This window comes from Schistocerca gregaria, chromosome 1 (assembly GCF_023897955.1).
Source record: "Schistocerca gregaria isolate iqSchGreg1 chromosome 1, iqSchGreg1.2, whole genome shotgun sequence".
Taxonomy (NCBI): domain Eukaryota; kingdom Metazoa; phylum Arthropoda; class Insecta; order Orthoptera; family Acrididae; genus Schistocerca; species Schistocerca gregaria.
In genome coordinates this window covers 521,983,028-522,003,353 of record NC_064920.1, presented here as the reverse complement: position 1 = coordinate 522,003,353, position 20,326 = coordinate 521,983,028, and the positions used below count along the sequence as shown (strand labels likewise).

The following is a 20,326-nucleotide window of genomic DNA, read 5'->3' as shown; positions in this document are numbered from 1 at the left end:
GCTAGAGTGGATCTTATGCAGCTTATTAGAGCACCATTTCTTCTTTGACAGTTACTGGAAAAAAAAAAACATACCATAATTTGTGGGTACCAAAAGTAGCAATTTTGGGAATAGGCACTTTCTATTCATGACAGGTCATCAAAATTTTTACCGTGTGTTCTTAAGATGATTACCTCGGGGAACATACAAATCTTTTTTGGTATCGTTATCCATTCCTGAGAATGAGGAGTTGAGTCACTGTAAATACGTACATAAAATAAGCATCCAATTTCTGGCCTGAGGAGTAAATGAAGTTTCACCTGATGCAATGGACGTGCAGCAAGGGTTCTACGGTCATCACAAGGGTTCTGAAGTCACCAAACTATGTTTGTAGACAGCATTTTTTCCACCAATGAAACTTTGTTGCACTGTCTCTGTATAGCATGAATTTGCCTATACAAATATCCCCAAATTAGTACTGCAGTGCCAAAAAATTGATTAAAAAGGGTCTTACCATGCCTGAAAATAACTTAGACTGCCACAATCATATTGGAACTGGGAGTACTGCAAATTTTGTAAATTTTTTTAGTAACATTTTTAATCTTTTAAGATACAAATCGTAAGCTGTGGGTTTTCGATGAATTGCAATCAATGAGCAAAGTATCCAGAGAAAATGTTTATACTAACCATTCTCCTTTGTTGTTTATAGATGTCAGAATGTATTTATTTATGTTTTCTATCCATCTGTAGACAATATAGACTGTATGGATGTTGTCAACAAATACATATATATGATACAGACACAAGGGTATATGAAAGTACATTTGCATTTCCTACATATAAACTACAATTATTTGCTTACTGTGTTTCACGATTATACATGGTGTACCACTCTGTTATTCAACATACCAAAGAGAGCCCCTCGTTACAGTACTTAATCAGTCACATTATTGACGAAATTTTACCTACTTTCGAGGTAATCTTTGATAGAATAAAAACACTTTTCTAACAAATTACTTTTTAGGCTATGTCTGAAGGTATGTATTTCGCTTCTGTCTTTTATTTTCTGTGGAAGTTTGTTGAATAGTTTAAGTCCATTGTATAGTACACTATTATGTGTTTTCGTTTTGTTTTTTCTGCTCAGGTGTATGTGGTGACTAGATCTGGTTTCATGTTCGTGTAGGGAACTGTTTGTTGGGTTTTGATTGAAATGTGTGAAAGTTTATTAAAGCAATGCGAGCAAGAGAGAGGAGATAATGGAAGTTAAAAATAGAGGTTAGCGGAGACCATACATAGGCTTGTGGATCTGGACTATCCCACATTGACGAACTTTAATACGTAGTTATAGGAGACAGCACATTTTGGTCCAAAATTTGAAACTCTTGGGTATGCTTGAAAATTAATAGCATTCGTTTTCTCATCAGTTCACACCTTGATCAAAATTACAATGCAATTGACAGTGGAGTCTAGGTCGTCGGCTCATGTTTGTGTGAGTGCACTAAATGGCTACGGCAACAGCTGGGCATTCCTATTATGGATACTTTCACACACTGCCCTTTGGTGTACAGCGCAGTGTTGGGTTTGCTTAACAAGGTGGTAAGTCTTATCTCTTCTGCATAGTTTCACAACCAGTTTAGAACATTTTTGCATAAAATAAAACTCCCGCAAGTGGAAACAATGCAGCAATCTAAAAAAAGAAAAAGTCAACATTGTTATGTTACTGGCTGCTAGTGTCATCTGCAACTGATTGTGGCAGGTGGCACCTAAGGCGGTAAAGTGATAAGACAATACTAAACAGAACAGAAGACTGATCAAGCTCATTCTTCAATTGGTTGGTGCTGTGGGAGCTGTCTTGTAAACAACTGGCTGTCCATCACCTTGTTATTGTGATCCAGGAATAAAAATAACTTTCCATGACCACAATAATTTGATAATGCCCTCAGGAATTGAAGTTACCCAAGGCTCGTACATTGTTTTAAAAACTTTGTGCAGGAAATAAAGCTGAAGTACAACATTGCACAGTTCCTCCAGAGTATATTGATTCACCTTTATCATTGACAGAGGGATACGAATGTTTTTTGATATCAAGAGACAGATTAAAAGGTAAAAATTCAAATCTTAATGAGAAAAATTCAGTAGTATATAGATTTTTTATTTTTATTTATTTATTTTTTTTACTTCCCTTAAGAGTATGTAATTTACACCTCACAGTTGCAGTATGACTGTTGCATACATCATCCTGACTAATACATGAAGCCTGGTGAGACAGTAACTAAGTGCTGCATTTCTGAGAGTTTTTACTGTTGTATTGTTGTACATTTAGAGTTAGTTTAAGTGTTTTTGAGTTCTTCATGTCATTCAGCTAATTTTTTAAGTCTGGGTCTTTCATTGCTGACACGTTATTCTTTGTGGCAGGTAGCATCTGGCCCAGCCTCAATAGGACCAACTACTCAGGTGCTACCAGCTTCACAGCCAGTGACAGTGCCTAATTCAGGAGCCTCTGTACCAAATGGTACCCATTCAGATGATTCAAGCCCTGGAACAGTGCAGCAGACACAGCAAGTTATTGCACCTCAGGAGGAGGTATCAGTCCCAGAAGTCAATGAGGAACATGGAACAGATGAAGAACATGATGTGCAGTTGGGACAACGTGATAGCAATACTGCTGATGAAGATAAGGGACAACTTCAAGAGACTCTGGATGATACTCAGCAGATTAGTGAATCTGGTACGCAAAAACAGTTGTTTTGTTTTGCCTTTGAAGCATTTATTGGTTGTAAGTAACATATTGAGTACATATTGAGGTGTAGTGAAACGGCACTGCATCTAATCTTTTAATGTGAAGTATTGGAGGTCAAAAGACCCAAGTATTTGGGAAAAGAAGTGCTGAAGAAAGAGTCCTACTACTCTCCTACTACTCCTCAATGGTACTGGCTGCCTTTACTAGAATCGTAGGAAGCGAAATCACACAAGAAATTCGGTTTCAAATGGGAGAAGGTCTTGGTTGCAAAGTTTCTAATTTCAATAATGTGTTTCGCCTTTTCGTGACATCAACAGATTGTCTGCAAAACAAGAAAACAATACATTAAGAACAGATAGAGGGAATTGATGTAATTGAATGACTACATGAATAAATAAACTAAAACTTATGCAAAAGAAACTGTGTAAAACCCTTCCACCATAGTCATAAAGAATGAGATGTGGACCTAATTAAAAGAAAGACATAATTGCAGTAAGCCATCCTGTGTATGACAGATGAGAAAATAATAATAATAATAATAATAATAATAAACTCTGGTACATTCAGCACACTAGCAAACACCACCATAGCAGCACAACATAGGACATGCTTACAAAAGTATGTAAACATGCTATCAGCTGTGCGCATCACAATAGGTCCTAAAAAGCAATAAAAACAGACTCAATCATGTTTTCAGTCTCCCCCCCACCCCCAAACCAGTTTTGGCCCTTTCCTCGGACTGTCTTCAGGCTTACACCACCATTAAGGCTGCTGGTGGCGGCAGACGGAGCACGATCTGTAGAAGTATAATTGCAGTGTCATATGTACTTCTATGGATCTTCTCCATCTGCTGCCACCAGCAGTCCTGTTGGTGGTGTAAGCCTGAAGACGGTCTGAGGAAAGGGCCAAAACCAGTTGTTTTGATTGTAACATTTTATACCGATCACTGTGCTCCAGTCAAGAATGCTTTCTAAAATCTTACAGTAGCTCTGTTTAACAGTCACACAAATGAGAAACTAGCCATAATACACTCACGGGAATATAAAACTACATAAAAACAGGTAGATTAAAATACATGTTGCACAAGAACTCATAAAACTACATAAAAGCAAATATATAAAGGTCCGCGTGACTAGGCGAAAGGGAAAGATAAAGTGATGGTAGCGTGATACATAGCGAATCAAGTTTGCCACAAAAGCCTAGTAATTTGCAGTAAATTGGCTAAAATTTAAAGTGCCTGTACAGTGCATGCATTCAGTAATCAATAAAGCCAGATATCAAGCACCAGAATCGGGAGCTTCAAATCTATGGTACACCATATTAGTGAGATACAGCTCAGCTCATCTGTGATAAGAAAAGAATTAGGGAACTTGAAACTCATCACAGTAAGCATTTCTTACTGCCCTGCAGTAGTAGGTAAAAAGGACAAAGAAACAAGAACATCAGCAATTAGGCATAAAGTTTTTCACACCCCATTGCTTTTGAAATCAAGATTTGTAAGAGTCTTGTTCACGGGGACACTCTCAAATGATCTGCCTAAGCTTTTTAGAAACAAAGATGTGAATGTTGGCTTAATTACTGGTAAATTATGTTCATAATGAGTGCCCCCTCAGCAGTAAGTATGCAGGGTCTGCTGTGTACATACCAACGCTTTCGTTTGGTAAGTTACATGATCCTTCTCTCTCTCTCTCTCTCTCTCTCTCTCTCTCTCTCTCTCTCTCTCTCTCTCTCTTTCTCTCTAGTACTTACCTACCCCTCGAATCTCGATCTTCCTGTCCTGTGCTCTCCCCTCAGAACAGGACATCCAGAAAGGCTTTTGGACCAAAAGAATGATTATAGATTACATATATTTTAACCCAATAATTATATTTTACTTTAAAGACTTAACATAAAGTCTCCTGCTCTGCCTTTCTTTCTTTCTTTCTTTCTTTATATCACTACACAGAAGCAACAACACAGAGATGTCTGCTCCACCTGGAGCATTGATGCCTCACATGTCTTCTCATAAAGGATGACATAATTACATGGAACTTCATTGTGCTAACACTGCCAACTGTTGGTAATTTGGCAGACTTTTCAAACTTACCTTGTAGATGAGGGCAATTGAGTGGTTAAACAAAACAGTTTTTTTTTCCTTTTTTTCCCCAATGTGAAAAGATTTATTGCATAATATTAGAATGATGTCCAGCAAATTTCTGTACAAAGGAATAAGAACGGTAGAATGAAATGAGTATTTTATGTGCACCATACTTAACGTCAGCAAGTCTAATATTTGGACCAGGTACAGGACCAGCACACAATCTCCAGTTCAGAAATTTATAAGTTACTTCCATATCCTTTGCTGTAGTTGATTATTGTGTGCCTTTTAATATTTAATTACTCTTGAAGTACTTTTTACAACATGGTAACTGAGCCACAAAAACACTAACAAATCATAAATATCCTGTCTAATCATAGTAATCAACAACAGAAACAGTAATAAAGGCTGCTCACCTGACTTTGCACGAATTGTGCAGCATCAGCATTGCTGCACCCCTGGAGACTATTGAGTCCTTGATGTGTCTTATCACAGACATTATTTATCCTATTTTCATGTCTTTCTCTCATTCAAATGGCTTGTGATTTATCTCTCTTAAATGTTCTGCAGAAGTTGAGTGACTTGTCCTATACTTCCAGCTCTGATTTATTCTTTATATCAGGTTTCAAATGTGCTGGTGTGTCTTACATAGCTTTTATAGCGTATGTTTCATTTTATTTGGTATATTCTTGCCTTCTGGTAGGTGGCTTTCCTTTTTTTGTTTTAGGATGTACTTTTGGACTGAATTTTGTTTCTGAATTCCATCTTTGTCTTGCCTTAGGAAGATGTTTGTTATTTCATGTCGAAGTCCATGGTTGTATACCATTGTCTATCACCTTGACTCTCATTTTCTTTTTATGCATTCTTTATATCATCATTTTGTGTGCTTATTTTTGTGGAGTTTTGTTGTGTTATTGTTTGTGGCTGTGTGTGAATTTTGTTTACTGACTGCAATTGTTTTTTAATTTTTTGCTCATTTTTTTACTTTCCTATTGTACCTATTGTTTGTTGCTCTACATATGGTGATTTCTAGTTATTTTGGGTGATTTGAAGTCTGATATACAATTGTCTGTGTTTACGATAAATTTCAGCTATGCTGTTTTTGTTGTTAGTTGTTATATCTAAGTAGTTTATCTGGTTGTAATGTTTTTCCATGATGCATATTAACAGTTTGTGTATTGTTTGTTTTTGTGCAACTGGTCAGCTTCTGATGTTGGTTCACCGATTAAATAGAGGGCATCATCACTGTACTTGACATAGTGTAGGATAGTGCATTGCTTGTGAAAGTTCTTAAAAGGTAATGGTCTAATCTGCCACGTTGAAACCTGCCCTGAATTTTTTTTTATACAGGAAGAAAACGCCAAAGAAAAACACTAAGAAAAGAAAGTTGAAAATTGCCAGACTCGTAGCTCGCCAGGCAGCTGGCAAAATATACACTTTTGGAATTGCAGCAGACAGTGCATGTGCAACATAGCTGGCACATAGTGTTGATTGTCGAAACAGTGGTAGGCAGATAACGCGACACACTGGATCCTAATTTGTAAAGTGAATTTCAGTTTTCATTGATAGTTTCTCTAATTCAGTTGTTTATAGTTGCTATTCATTTGAATTTGCGAGGGTCGGCTGAAAAATATTGCACATATGCTTGTAGAACACCGACAAAAACAGTTAGGAAGTTCAGTTAAAAGGGACATTAAAATAAAATTCTGAAGCTTCAAAATCATGGTCACTGTTAAGACTAACACATTTCTCCCAATGTATAATAAGCTTTTTTTATTTAGTTACTGAAACATTTTTCAAACTCTTCTCAAATTCAGGACTGGGCAGCTGCCTTCAGCTCATTGGCCGAAGTGTAATGATTATCTTTGAGGTCTCTCTTCAGAGGACTGGGAGGGGAGAAAGAAATTAGAATTGCAAGGCACAAGATCGGGGGAGTAAGGATGTGTGGAATTGGTTCAAACTTCAAGCCGCTTCAGTTGCATGTGACGTGTGTAGACAAGCATTGTCATTTTGTAAGAATACTGATGCTCTGTTGTCTCTAACATGTCAAACCCAGCTTTGGAGGTGTTTTTTTTAGTCTGTATGTGCTGAGAAGAATTTGTCATTGCCACTCATACCATATAATTGGTCACTTAAACTCAGCAAGCATCCCAAAACACAGTGAAAAGAATTTTTTTGTTGGGTCTTAAACTCTTGCCTCTGAGAAGGCGACAGATGTTGGAATACAGCACTTTTTGTCGTTTCTCTTCTGGGTCTCAACAATGGACCAATGACTTGTCTGCCATCACAATATTCAAAAGGGAGTTGTCTCCTTTATCACAGTAGTGAGTCTGCAGCTTGTGGTCTAGTGGCTGGCATTGCTGACTCTGGATCACGAGGTCCTGGGTTCAATTCCCAGCTGGGTTGGAGATTATCTCTGCCCGGAGAGTGGGTGTTCATGTTGTCCTCTTCATTACATCATCATTCGTGAACTTGGTGAGATTGGACTGTTTAAAGATTGGGATCTTGTACAGGTGCTGATGACTGTGTAGTTGAGCATCCCACAAACCAAACGTGATCGTCATAACAGTAACATTGCAAAAGTTGCTCACAGCATTCCAAATAATGCTGTTTGCTCTTGTTTGAGAGACAATGTGGTACCCATTGTGCACAGATTTCAAAGTATGCTAATTGTTCAACAGTGAAGCAGACACATTCATTGGATATTCCAATATGGCTTACGATACACGTTTGGGTGATTAGCGGGTGATTTTGAATCAAATTGTTGACGAGTTTGCGATGTTTATCGTCTGTGGCAGTGATTGGATGTCTGCTACATGTTCCATTAACAATTGTCTTTTTCAGGCCCTCAACCATGAAATTTTGCTACCCATTGATTAACAGTAGATCTATCAGCAGCACTGTCACCATTAACAGGCTTTAAATGATAACAGCACAATCTCATGTTGTGTTGACGTAGCACTAGAATACGTCTCCATAATTCCACTGCTCAAAACACACTGCTTAACCCAACTCATTCAAACTGCACATACATACAGAGGAGAAAATTACCTTCTCTGTGCCACGTGGCACATATTTAAGGTCATTTAGGTCTTCTTCTAAGAGCATGTGTGCATTACTTTTCAGCCTACCTTAGGAATTAGCAGTTGACCATCTCTGTATTGCTAAATGTTTAACAATGGAGATAAAACTGAACTAATTTTCTTTGTTTTTTCTTTGTATGTGTATACTGATGGCATATGTTCTTCTGCAAGTTCTAGAGTTCGACAGCAATGTGGAGTCCGATTAATGTTTCCAACCCTGCAAAGATGGCACATGAACATGAAATGCCGTTTATTAGTTAATTTCTTGCACATTCATTTGAATGATGTCGGTGTTTTGTTAGAAGTTTGGGAAACGTTAGAAGAAACAGGAAATAACTTACAGTTCTGTAAATTGTGGTTCAAATTACGAGTGTTCTGTTTATTTGAAGTTCAGAATAAAAACACAGTACCTTCCTAGCCCAAAGGAAACATGTACAACAGTAGCTTTCAGTGACAAGGAAAAGAGTGTGAATGTTTTGGTGCAGCGAAGGATGGAGAAACACTTGAAATTAAACAATGTGCAGAGCCACTTTCGTTTCATAACATCTGAACACAAATTGTGTAAGTAGTATAACTGGAAGAAAGGTTTACATGAAGGATGAAGTTAGTGCCAAAATGAAGCTTGCAAAAGTGTGAAAGAACAACTAGTCGAATTGCTTTTGAGTCAGTTCATAGTTTCTGAGGGAGAGCAAAGAGACTGTGCTTTCTGAAGTGCAAATGAAATGAGTGTTAAACATTTCCAGGCATCTTTGATGTGGTTAAAAGGATTCAGGAAATTATACTGAAAAGGAAGTTGCAAAATTGCAGTGTTCACTATAATGGAATGTAGTCGAATAAAGTCGGGTGATGCTGAGGGAATTAGATTAGGAAGTGAGACACTTAAAGTAGTAAAGGAGTTTTGCTATTTGGGGAGCAAAATAACTGATGGTGGTCGAAGTAGAGAGGATATAAAATGTAGACTGGCAATGGCAAGGAAAGCGTTCCTGAAGAAGAGAAGTTTGTTAACATCGAGTATAGATTTTAAGTGTCAGGAAGTCATTTCTGAAAGTATTTGTATGGAGTGTAGCCATGTATGGAAGTGAATCATGGACGATAAATAGTTTGCACAAGAAGAGAATAGAAGCTTTCGAAATGTGGTGCTACAGAAGAATGCTGAAGATTAGATGGGTAGATCACATAACTAATGAGGAAGTATTGAATCGGATTGGGGAGAAGAGAAGTTTGTGGCACAACTTGACCAGAAGAAGGGATCGGTTGGTAGGACATGTTCTGAGGCATCAAGGGATCACCAATTTAGTATTGGAGGGCAGCGTGGAGGGTAAAAATCGTAGAGGGAGACCAAAAGATGACTACACTAAACAGATTCAGAAGGATGTAGGTTGCAGTAGGTACTGGGAGATGAAGAAGCTTGCACAGGATAGAGTAGCATGGAGAGCTGCATCAAACCAGTTTCAGGACTGAAGACAACAACAACAACAACAACAACAACAACAACAACTGAAAGTAAACATGCAGAGATGTCATTTACAGATAATACTACAGAGAAATTCATACTGATAAGAAGACAAAGCTTCTTGTTTTATCCTCTGAAATGCTGTGTATAAAGCCTGTCCGCCTGGGTTTCATGCAAGAACTGAGTGAAAACCAGATTTCGTATCATTTCAAGTGAACATAAGTGTGTTTCTTGTATAGTCAGTGAGTGCTAACATTGTATGCAACGTACTGGTGATAAGTATCAGTGGATTACTTTTGCAGCTTTAATTCTGTCTTCAGGAATCTCAAGGGGAAAAAAAAAGAAAGCTGCCTACTTGCAAAATCCTCCGCGTAGCAAAATCTGGAGAAATGAGGGAGAATAGTTTCCCACATTACATACAAAATGTCATTTTACCAGATGCAGAAAATAATTCACTGCTTTTGTTGGTCTTGTACCCTGGACAAAGTAACACCTCAGTTTTTACTACAGTGACAGAAACACTTAATGTAATGTGTAATTCAGATTCCACCCTGTACTAAAAGCGTAAATTTTTTTTTTTTTGACAGTGTAAACATTTTTCAGAAAACTGTCAGACATAATAATATCTGGTTGCACTTTCATTTCACGTTTTCAGCAAAACAGTAGTGATAAAGTTCAGCCATTTGTGCATTGTCAGTTTGCATCACCACATTTTACAAATCTGATGAAGTACGCCTGGTACGCGGCACAGTATGCAGAAAAGTGGCCGTGACCATTTTTCACTCTCTTCCAGTTCTCTCTAAATAAAACTAGTAATTGCAAGAAATGTGAACACATTAGTTTTTTTTTTACTAAGTTGCTTGTTTTTGTGCATTAGGCACTTCTGCCTTTTTGTGAATCCCACAGGGAATAAACATGAAACAGTTTCATTGTTGGTAAAAGATATACATTGTTCGAAAATTATAACTGTGCTACAGGAATTGTTGTAAAATAATTCATGTTAACAATGTCATGTCAACGAAAGTTCCTATTGGTGTACTTGGTAGACCATAATGTAGCATCATAGATAGCCGTTATTTTCTTTCTTCTGCTAGGCACTTGGAAAAAAAATTTGTCTGCAGTAGTTCAACTGCTGATAAGAACTGCAAGTTATTCAAAAGAAACTTAAATTATTTGAGACATTGTGGTGAAGTGCGTAATTTCGAATGTATGCACTTTGGACTTAATGCTATGTTCGATTGTGCCTGCGTTTCCGTATTTGTCAGTTTGTGTGTTAGGCAGAAAGGGCTGTACTAACCACTGTTAAGCAGTTCTTCGTGCAGTTAAAAAGAGCAAATTTATAACTTTTATAAACAGGGTGTATACGACCCAGGAAATCTGGGAAAAACCCAGGCATCTTTTCATCCTGGAGAAAACTGGGAAAAACCCGGGAATTTTCATTGTTTTAGTTTTCAGTTCAATTTTTGTGATTTTGACTGGTAAGAACCAATACTCTAACAAGGATATTATTGTGTCCCACTTCTGCAGAATAATGCTGCAGCAACAAAACATGAACAAGAGAAAAAAACAAAAATAAAACTTAAGCCACAAAGGAAACGCGCCATATACAACAATAAAACACAGTGCTCATACAAGCGTCTGCCAACAGCAAAGTGTGTCAAAAACTTCAGGAAGACTATGCGATGTTTCCTAACAACAAATTGCCTCATTTGAGTGTGACACGACAGCTGTTTACATTAGGTTCGTTTGAGCAGTTGTGGTTGGGCTCTTGTAAATGTGCAGTTGAGTGGCGTATGAGTAGTACCTTCTCCCGCTTGTGGCTACAAATGTGTGGCTGGGCACCACTATCTAATATTGTCCCAGTTGGGAAATATCGGACATCCGGGCCTGATCCACTGAGCAGTCTGAGTTGTGGGGAGGTGGGTAGTCTCCACTTGACCTGTGTTTACATTTAGTGATTTTTACTCTCACATTAAATGAAAACAAAATGGATTTCTGTGGCCAGGAGCTATCAAATGATTTAAAATACGTTCGCATAATTACAGAAGGCTAAAATATGTTATTAGTTTCAGGTTTTATTTCCACTTTCTGACAGTCGAGCATTAATCGCCTTGCAGAAAAATGAAGTTATTTTTGTCGGTTAGCTAAAGAGATTTGGCTTTTATCAATCTTTTGTGGTAAGTCAGTCAATCTATTTGAAACGGTTTAATTTCACACTTTTGGCTAGTTTCAAATGTTTGCTGCATTTCAAGTGCACATATTCCATCTTCTAGCTCGGATGGCCTTATGCCGTAATAATGCAGCAGGTGGCAGTGCAGTGTGTATTAATTTTCCCTTTCTTTTGTCATCCAGTATGTAGTCCATATTTTTAATTTTTTTTTACCGCGCGCAAAAACACACACACACACACACACACACACACACACACACACACTCACTCACTCTTCCAGCCTTTTGTTGCCTTGCTTAATGTATTTCATTATTATTTTACAGCATCCAGCGAACCAAAAACATATGCAACTCTAGTTAAAACTGGTGGAATTGGTGTTGGTACTGCATCGTTCTCATCAATAGCAACAGCTACAGGTGCTGCAGTAAAACCGACATCATCACCTGTAAGTCAAGTAACATTTTTAATATTCATAACAATAATAGTAAATGATAGATACAAACTGTATATGGGTTGCAGCTGCCGTCTATTTTAATGCGGAATGTATCATGCTTAATTGTGAAGTTACAATGCTTGTATCTAATACTAGTAGTAATTTACATTTGTCCGGTTCAAGTTACAACCATACAATTTATTCTCTTTTGGTCCATTATGGCCAGTGGACATCAGCTGGTATGTATTTCTCGATTCAAAAAACTTTACCAACAGCCGTATATTTTGGGTTATTTTATTTTATATATCATGCTACCAGTTTCGGCAATTTGGTATTGCCATATTCCGGCTCCTGCATAGTAGAGTACGTGTGACGTAGTATTTACGTATGGTGCCGTACATGTTAACATTGCTATTTCATCTTCTGGCAAATGGAATAAGATGACAGTTGAAGAGCTATTGTTAGGTTTTATTAATCTTCCGTTTTGTTTTCGGTATCAACAGTAGTGTTACCGTATTTTGATGTTTATATATTTTCCCGGATCAACTTTGGTAATAGTGGATTATTTTTGTGTGGACCAATACATTTGGGTTCAGTTCAAACTACCGTATTCCTACATTGAAATAGTCTTAACTTGAGGTATAATAGGTCTTTGTTAAGCATTTTACATCCATTGGTTAGCATATGGCGTTCCTTTTTATACAGATTGTCTGTATTAATAGTACTCATATCAGTAGTCCAATGGGACTGTGTTACAGAAGTCATACAGGAGATTGATTTGACTGATAATAGGGCGCAGTGAGGTCGTCATTTTAGTTGTGAGTACCTAGATAGTGGTCACTGTTTATGCTGCCATCATTTCTCTGACGAAACCTGTTTGCCGATACTAGGTTTTCAGGGAGGTTCACCGTGATATAGCCGGATCACTGAGTGAGACATGTTGTTTCGTAGCGACTCTTTGTATTCCAGTGGGATAATCTCTGTCATAACTGTAGTACCGTTTCGGCTAGAATAACTCCTACTGATTTTGGCTAGTCGTACATAATTGTTGGAACTTATTGTAGTAAACTAATACGTTTATTTTTGGGGACTTTCCTTTGGATGATAGGTGAAACTTTTGCTTAGCAATATTTATATACCTCTACATTATTTGAGCCCTTGCATGTTGCACCATTATGTTTCCTACATTATACAGTTCTTTTCCTATATATTTTGTTGTCAAAGATTCTTAGCATGAATGTAATTTTTCAACCTTACTATTATGCACTGATTGTTTACCTGAAGCTTACTGTCTAACTTCCATATGAACTCGTAGATCTTGTCTTTTGCAACTCTTTGGATCCACTTTATAGCAGTGTACTCCCTTGGTTGACAACATTTAGTAGTGATCATGTTTTTAGGTTATCGGTATCTTTTACGCTACTTTTATATTTAGGACAGTGAAGTATTTAATGTTTTCTTATAATGCCAACAGCCTTTTAGACCCATACTGACACAGTCACCAATTCACTTGTGGGAATTTGGTTTGTCTTGACCACACCTGATGAGTATGATAAGGACCCAGTTAGTTTATTAGCGTGTTAGTGTGGTCCTTACTTCTCCATGCAGTTTAGAGAGTATGCAGTTATGTTTTTACTACAGATGGGTTTTGGTATTCATGCAGATAGAAAGTGATACTCATTTTATGGTATTCACTTCAACAGTGTAGTGGACTTGCATACCCATTTACCTTCCCCGTACTCGTGTACCTTATCGCTACACAACTTTTTTGGTCTTAGTATTTAGATGGCTTGGCATCTATAGATAGGTCATGCTAAGATTGCTTTATACTCTGTGACATTGTATGAAGTAGTCGGCTGTGAACTTCGAGGATTCACCTTGCTTAAGTAGGATTTGACTTGTTTGTTTGTTTGGTTCACTGTGGTAATGCCAACCTCTTCAGTGATGTAAATGAAACCAATCATATCTTTTATTCCGATTTACTTTATAACCTAGGCCACAAATTAGTTGTGAATATTCTTAGTGTTTGCTATGCTTGATATTTTCTCTTAATATATAGACTGCCATTGGGTTTTGTGTCAAGTTATTTTTGATACTGTGACAACTACTTCTCTTACCATCTGTGATTTTGCCTAGGCTGTAAATATGCAAACTATTGTAATTCATACCTTATTATGTGACATAGTCTATTGTGATATATGCACAGAGAGGTTTGGTTTAATGCTATTAACAAATGCATACATACATTTTAGTCTATTGTGCTGGATGGACACATAGATTTGATATAATGCTAATACTTCCATTATTTTCAAGTTTAAGTGGTATCATGATTACCTGTCACTTCTAAGCTTAACTTGAACACCCTTATATCACTACATGTATAGTCCTTTATTATGCAGGAGCCTGAAGATGGTAATTTTGGATTGCCAAAACATAGCATTTGATATATAAAATGCAATAACCCGAAGTGTACGGCTGTTAGTAAAGTTTTTTAATTGAGAAATACAATTTATTTGTTACATTTGTCCCACTTTTACCAATTTTTGCGTCTTTAAATTGTCATGTTATGGACTTTCTTAAGAGGTTCTTGTCAAAAGAAACTGTTGGATATACATGGTGATTCATGCAGATAAGCAAATATTTTAATTTGTTATTATACAAGTAAAACTAAAGAAAGTTATATAAACATAGGTCCTCAAATGTTTAGTTACGGAGTTATGGGTAATAAAAGATTTTGCCTGAAATTAGCAACTTCACTAATATGAAGCCATTGTAAAACTATGAGCATGATTTCCATTTATTTTGTTGTTATTGATCTGGTGAATCTAATAAAACATGTCCAGGCGTGTATCTGCAGCAGCTTTCCAGAACATCCAGAGCAGCAAAGATTATTATACAAGTAAATGCTTATGTCTTTGGTGGCAACTGTTAGTGAGCTGTTTGAGTCGTTTCCTAACCTTGAAACAAGTTAGATGTCTGTATTGTTCAGTGAAGGAACATAACAAATGTGTATTTAAGTGAAACCACATAGTAACTGTTGTAGTTTGTAGGTTTATGAAATAGGGATGTGTTTCAACTTGACAGAAGAATATGCCGATATGGTGGGTAATGCTACAGTTGCAGTTATCAGATATCACGTATGTTATCAGGCTCTGAGGATTCTGAATGCACGAACCATTGGTGGAGTATTTTGAATGTTACAGGAGACAGGTTCTCTGTCTAGCATTCATAATCAATAAAAGTGCTCGATACGTGAAGACTCTGATGATGATGATGATGATGATGATGATGATATGGATGTTGTTCAACATAGCGCGGGTAGCAGTACACAACATGTTGTTGTTGTTGTTGTGGTCTTCAGTCCTGAAACTGGTTTGATGCAGCTCTCCATGCTACTCTATCCTGTTCAAGCTTCATCATCTCCCAGTACCTACTGCAACCTACGTCCTTCTGAATCTGCTTAGTGTAGTCATCTCTTGGTTTCCCTCTACTATTTTTACCCTCCACGCTGCCCTCCAATACTAAATTGGTGATCCCTTGATGCCTCAGAACATGTCCTACCAACCGATCCCTTCTTCTGGTCAAGTTGTGCCACAAACTTCTCTTCTCCCCAATCCGATTCAATACTTCCTCATTAGTTATGTGATCTACCCATCTAATCTTCAGCATTCTTCTGTAGCACCACATTTCGAAAGCTTCTATTCTCTTCTTGTGCAAACTATTTATCGTCCATGATTCGCTTCCATACATGGCTACACTCCATACAAATACTTTCAGAAATGACTTCCTGACACTTAAATCTATACTCGATGTTAACAAACTTCTCTTCTTCAGAAACGCTTTTCTTGCCATTGCCAGTCTACATTTTATATCCTCTCTACTTCGACCATCATCAGTTATTTTGCTCCCCAAATAGCAAAACTCCTTTACTACTTTAAGTGTCTCACTTCCTAATCTAATTCCCTCAGCATCACCCGACTTAATTCGACTACATTCCATTATCCTCGTTTTGCTTTTGTTGATGGTCATCTTATATCCTCCTTTCAAGACACTATCCATTCCGTTCAACTGCTCTTCCAAGTCCTTTGCTGTCTCTGACAGAATTACGATGTCATCGGCGAACCTCAAAGTTTTTATTTCTACTCCATGGATTTTAATACCTACTCCGAATTTTTCTTTTGTTTCCTTTACTGCTTGCTCAATATACAGATTGAATAACATCGGGGATAGGCTACAACCCTGTCTTACTCCCTTCCCCACCACTGCTTCCCTTTCATGCCCCTCGACTCTTATAATTGCCATCTAGTTTCTGTACAAATTGTAAATAGCCTTTCGCTCCCTGTATTTTAACCCTGCTACCTTCAGAATTTGAAAGAGAGTATTCCAATCAACATTGTCAAAAGCTTTCTTTAAGTCTACAAATGCTAGAAACGTAGGTTTGCCTTTTCTTAATCTAGCTTCTAAGATAAGCCGTAGGGTCAGTATTGCCTCACGTGTTCCAACATTTCTACGGAATCCAAACTGATCTTCCCCGAGGTCGGCTTCTACCAGTTTTTCCATTCGTCTGTAAAGAACTCGCGTTAGTATTTTACAGCTGTGACTTATTAAACTGATAGTTCGGTAATTTTCACATCTGTCAACACCTGCTTTCTTTGGGATTGGAATTATTACATTCTTCCTGAAGTCTGAGGGAATTTCGCCTGTCTCATACATCTTGCTCACCAGATGGTAGAGTTTTGTCATGACTGGCTCTCCCAAGACTGTCAGTAGTTCTAATGGAATGTTGTCTACTCCGGGGGCCTTGTTTCGACTCAGGTCTTTTAGTGCTCTGTCAAACTCTTCACGCAGTATCGTATCTCCCATTTCATCTTCATCTACATCCTCTTCCATTTCCATAATATTGTCCTCAAGTACATCGCCCTTGTATAGACCCTCTATATACTCCTTCCACCTTTCTGCTTTCCATTCTTTGCTTAGAACTGGGTTTCCATCTGAGCTCTTAATATTCATACAAGTGGTCCTCTTTTCTCCAAAGGTCTCTTTAATTTTCCTGTAGGCAGTATCTATCTTACCTCTAGTGAGATAAGCCTCTACATCCTTACATTTGTCCGCTAGCCATCCCTGCTTAGCCATTTTGCACTTCCTGTCGATCTCATTTTTGAGACCTTTGTATTCCTTTTTGCCTGCTTCATTTATTGCATTTTTATATTTTCTCCTTTCATCAATTAAATTCAATATTTCTTCTGTTACCCAAGGATTTCTACTAGCCCTAGTCTTTTTACCTACTTGATCCTCTGCTGCCTTCACTACTTCATCCCTCAAAGCTACCCATTCTTCTTCTATTGTATTTCTTTCCCCCATTCCTGTCAATTGCTCCCTTATGCTCTCTTTGAAACTCTGTACAACCTCTGGTTCTTTTAGTTTATCCAGGTCCCATCTCCTTAAATTCCCACCTTTTTGCAGTTTCTTCAGTTTTAATCTACAGGTCATAACCAATAGATTGTGGTCAGAGTCCACATCTGCCCCTGGAAATGTCTTACAATTTAAAACCTGGATCCTAAATCTCTGTCGTACCATTATATAATCTATCTGAAACCTGTCAGTATCTCCAGGCTTCTTCCATGTATACAGCCTTCTTTTATGATTCTTGAACCAAGTGTTACCTGTGGTTAAGTTGTGGTCTGTGCAAAATTCTACCAGGCGGCTTCCTCTTTCATTTCTTTGGCCCAGTCCATATTCACCTACTACGTTTCCTTCTCTCCCTTTTCCTACTACCGAATTCCAGTCACCCATGACTATTAAATTTTCGTCACCCTTCGCTATCTGAATAATTTCTTTTATTTGATCATACATTTTTTCAATTTCTTCATCATCTGGAGAGCTAGTTGGCATATAAACTTGTACTACTCTAGTAGGTGTGGGCTTCGTATCTATCTTGGCCACAATAATGCGTTCACTATGCTGTTTGTAGTAGCTTACCCGCATTCCTATTTTCCTATTCATTATTAAACCTACTCCTGCATTACCCCTATTTGATTTTGTGTTTATAACCCTGTAGTCACCTGACCAGATGTCTTGTTCCTCTTGCCACCGAACTTCACTAATTCCCACTATATCTAACTTTAACCTATCCATTTCCCTTTTTAAATTTTCTAACCTACCTGCCCGATTAAGGGGTCTGACATTCCACGCTCCGACCCGTAGAACGCCAGTTTTCTTTCTCCTGATAACGACATTCTCTTGAGTAGTCCCCGCCCGGAGATCCGAATGAGGGACTATTTTATCTCCGGAATATTTTACCCAAGAGGATGCCATCATCATTTAATCATACAGTAAGGCTGCATGCCCTCGGGAAAAATTACGGCTGTAGTTTCCTCTTGCTTTCAGCCGTTTGCAGTACCAGCACAGCAAGGCTGTTTTGGTTATTGTTACAAGGCCAGATCAGTCAATCATCCAGACTCTTGCCCCTGCAACTACTGAAAAGGCTGCTGCCCCTCTTCAGGAACCACACGTTTGTCTGGCCTCTCAACAGATACCCCTCCGTTGTGGTTGCACCTACGGTACGGCTACCTGTATCGCTGAGGCACGCAAGCCTCCCCACCAGCGGCAAGGTCCATGGTTCATGGGGGGAAGGTACACAACATATCTCTCAATGATTAGGCCTTTCACAATGTAAGGTATGACGTACACAGAAATACAATAATCTGTACACTTACCATAAACAAAAAGTGCATTATTTATGTCCGGGAGATCCTGCCCTTTGCTTGGAGTTGTGCAACTCATTAAATACTGATTGGCAGTTACACAAATACATTTTATTTACTGAGAAGAACAGTTTATTCGAGATGGTACAAACAATATATATAATGGGCACGTATGGTCTGAAGCAAACCCACATGCAACACTGCAATGCAATTTCCAGCAGTGATGAAGCATAAATGTGTGGTGTGGTGTAATCAACACACACTTTATTGGACCATTCATTTTCCCAGGACGTCTAACTGGCAAGACGTACTTGCAATGCATTCAAGAAGAAATGCCCCACTTGTTCAAAGATGTTTTCAATTTGCTACGCGATTGCAAATGTATTTTCAAAACGACAGCCTGTCTCCACATTTCACCAATGTCATTACATCACATTTAAATGAACATTTTCCCCAGAAATGGATTGATTGTGGTGCTACATGTCTATGGCCACCCAGATCACCCAATTAACACCAATGGATTTTTATGTATGGGGATGGATAAAAGACATAGTTTATGAGGACAGAGTCAGTACACACGAGGCATTCCTTGCTTGCATTATGAATGCAATAGACGAAATTAAGAACAATCCTTTGCAACAAAAGCTGCTTATACACATGCAGCTAAATGCATTGAACTCAGTGGAGACATTTTTGATCATTTATTGTGAAGGTATTGTGAAATTGTATGTACAATGTACAACTTGCTTAAAACTAAGCTTTGGTTTTTTTCTGGTGTAACATGAATTCATGTGTGCTATTGTATTAATAAAAGCAGATTATCTGACACATTCATACAGTTTCAGTTAACGTTATTACCATCATTTCTCCAAAATTAAATTCCTTACAACTTTTGTTGAATACGTTGTGCAATTGTCTGGAATTTAAAAAGCAAATTGGGCCAAGTAGTTAATAAATAAAAAAAATTATGAAATTACTTCTTTACTTATCTGGATGTTCTGGAAAACTCCTGTAGATACACGCCTGGGACATTCTATTCACCAGATCGATAAAGCAAAATAAATGGAAATTGTGTTTTACTTTAACCTCGTACAGTCTTGTGATGGCTTCATATTAGCAAAGTTGTTAAAATCAGGCAAAATCTCTTATTAACTGTAACTGTGTAGCTGAACATTAGTGTACCTATGTTTATACGAAATTTTTTTCTTTAGTTTTACTTGTAACATATTAAAATATTTGCATATCTCTGTGAACCACCCTGTATAAAAATGCTTTTCGGTACTTGACTGCTTGTCAAGAGAATTTTGAAATTTTGCCAAAAATGGAAGGGGTAGAATTATAGTCACAAAAATAGTAATTATAATGAAAATTTGTTGATGTGACTGTGGGTTTCACATTGAGTGATATTTGTACATAAATTGTTCTATTATCTATGCCTCATTTGATGTTTTTTCATAAATTATTACTTTCTCTCACAGTAACTAATCATGTAAAGATTGAAAAGGGTGTTTTAAAAGAGCATGGTAGGGTATAGGGCAGAAGGAATCCAAACTTTACCATCCAGTCCTGAAATAGTTCCGTGCAGGTACAAATACTTCTTTGTAATGTGCCCAAACAAGCCCATGACCGTAATCATTTGTTACACCATATCAGTTGTGAAAACCATTTATTAAAACTGCTCAATGCC

General features: G+C 37.7%; 1 protein-coding gene across 6 annotated transcripts in view; it reads left to right on the top strand.

Moving 5' to 3' along the window:
* LOC126354864 (ras GTPase-activating protein-binding protein 1) overlaps window positions 1-20,326 on the top strand; it is a 134,878-nt gene that overhangs the window by 77,115 nt on the left and 37,437 nt on the right. For all 6 annotated transcript variants that reach the window (XM_050004867.1, XM_050004877.1, XM_050004895.1 and 3 more), the window contains exons 7-8: window positions 2,395-2,707; window positions 11,826-11,947. In XM_050004867.1, the coding sequence (XP_049860824.1) occupies window positions 2,395-2,707; window positions 11,826-11,947 (435 nt within the window). The remainder of the gene's footprint in view (window positions 1-2,394; window positions 2,708-11,825; window positions 11,948-20,326) is intronic.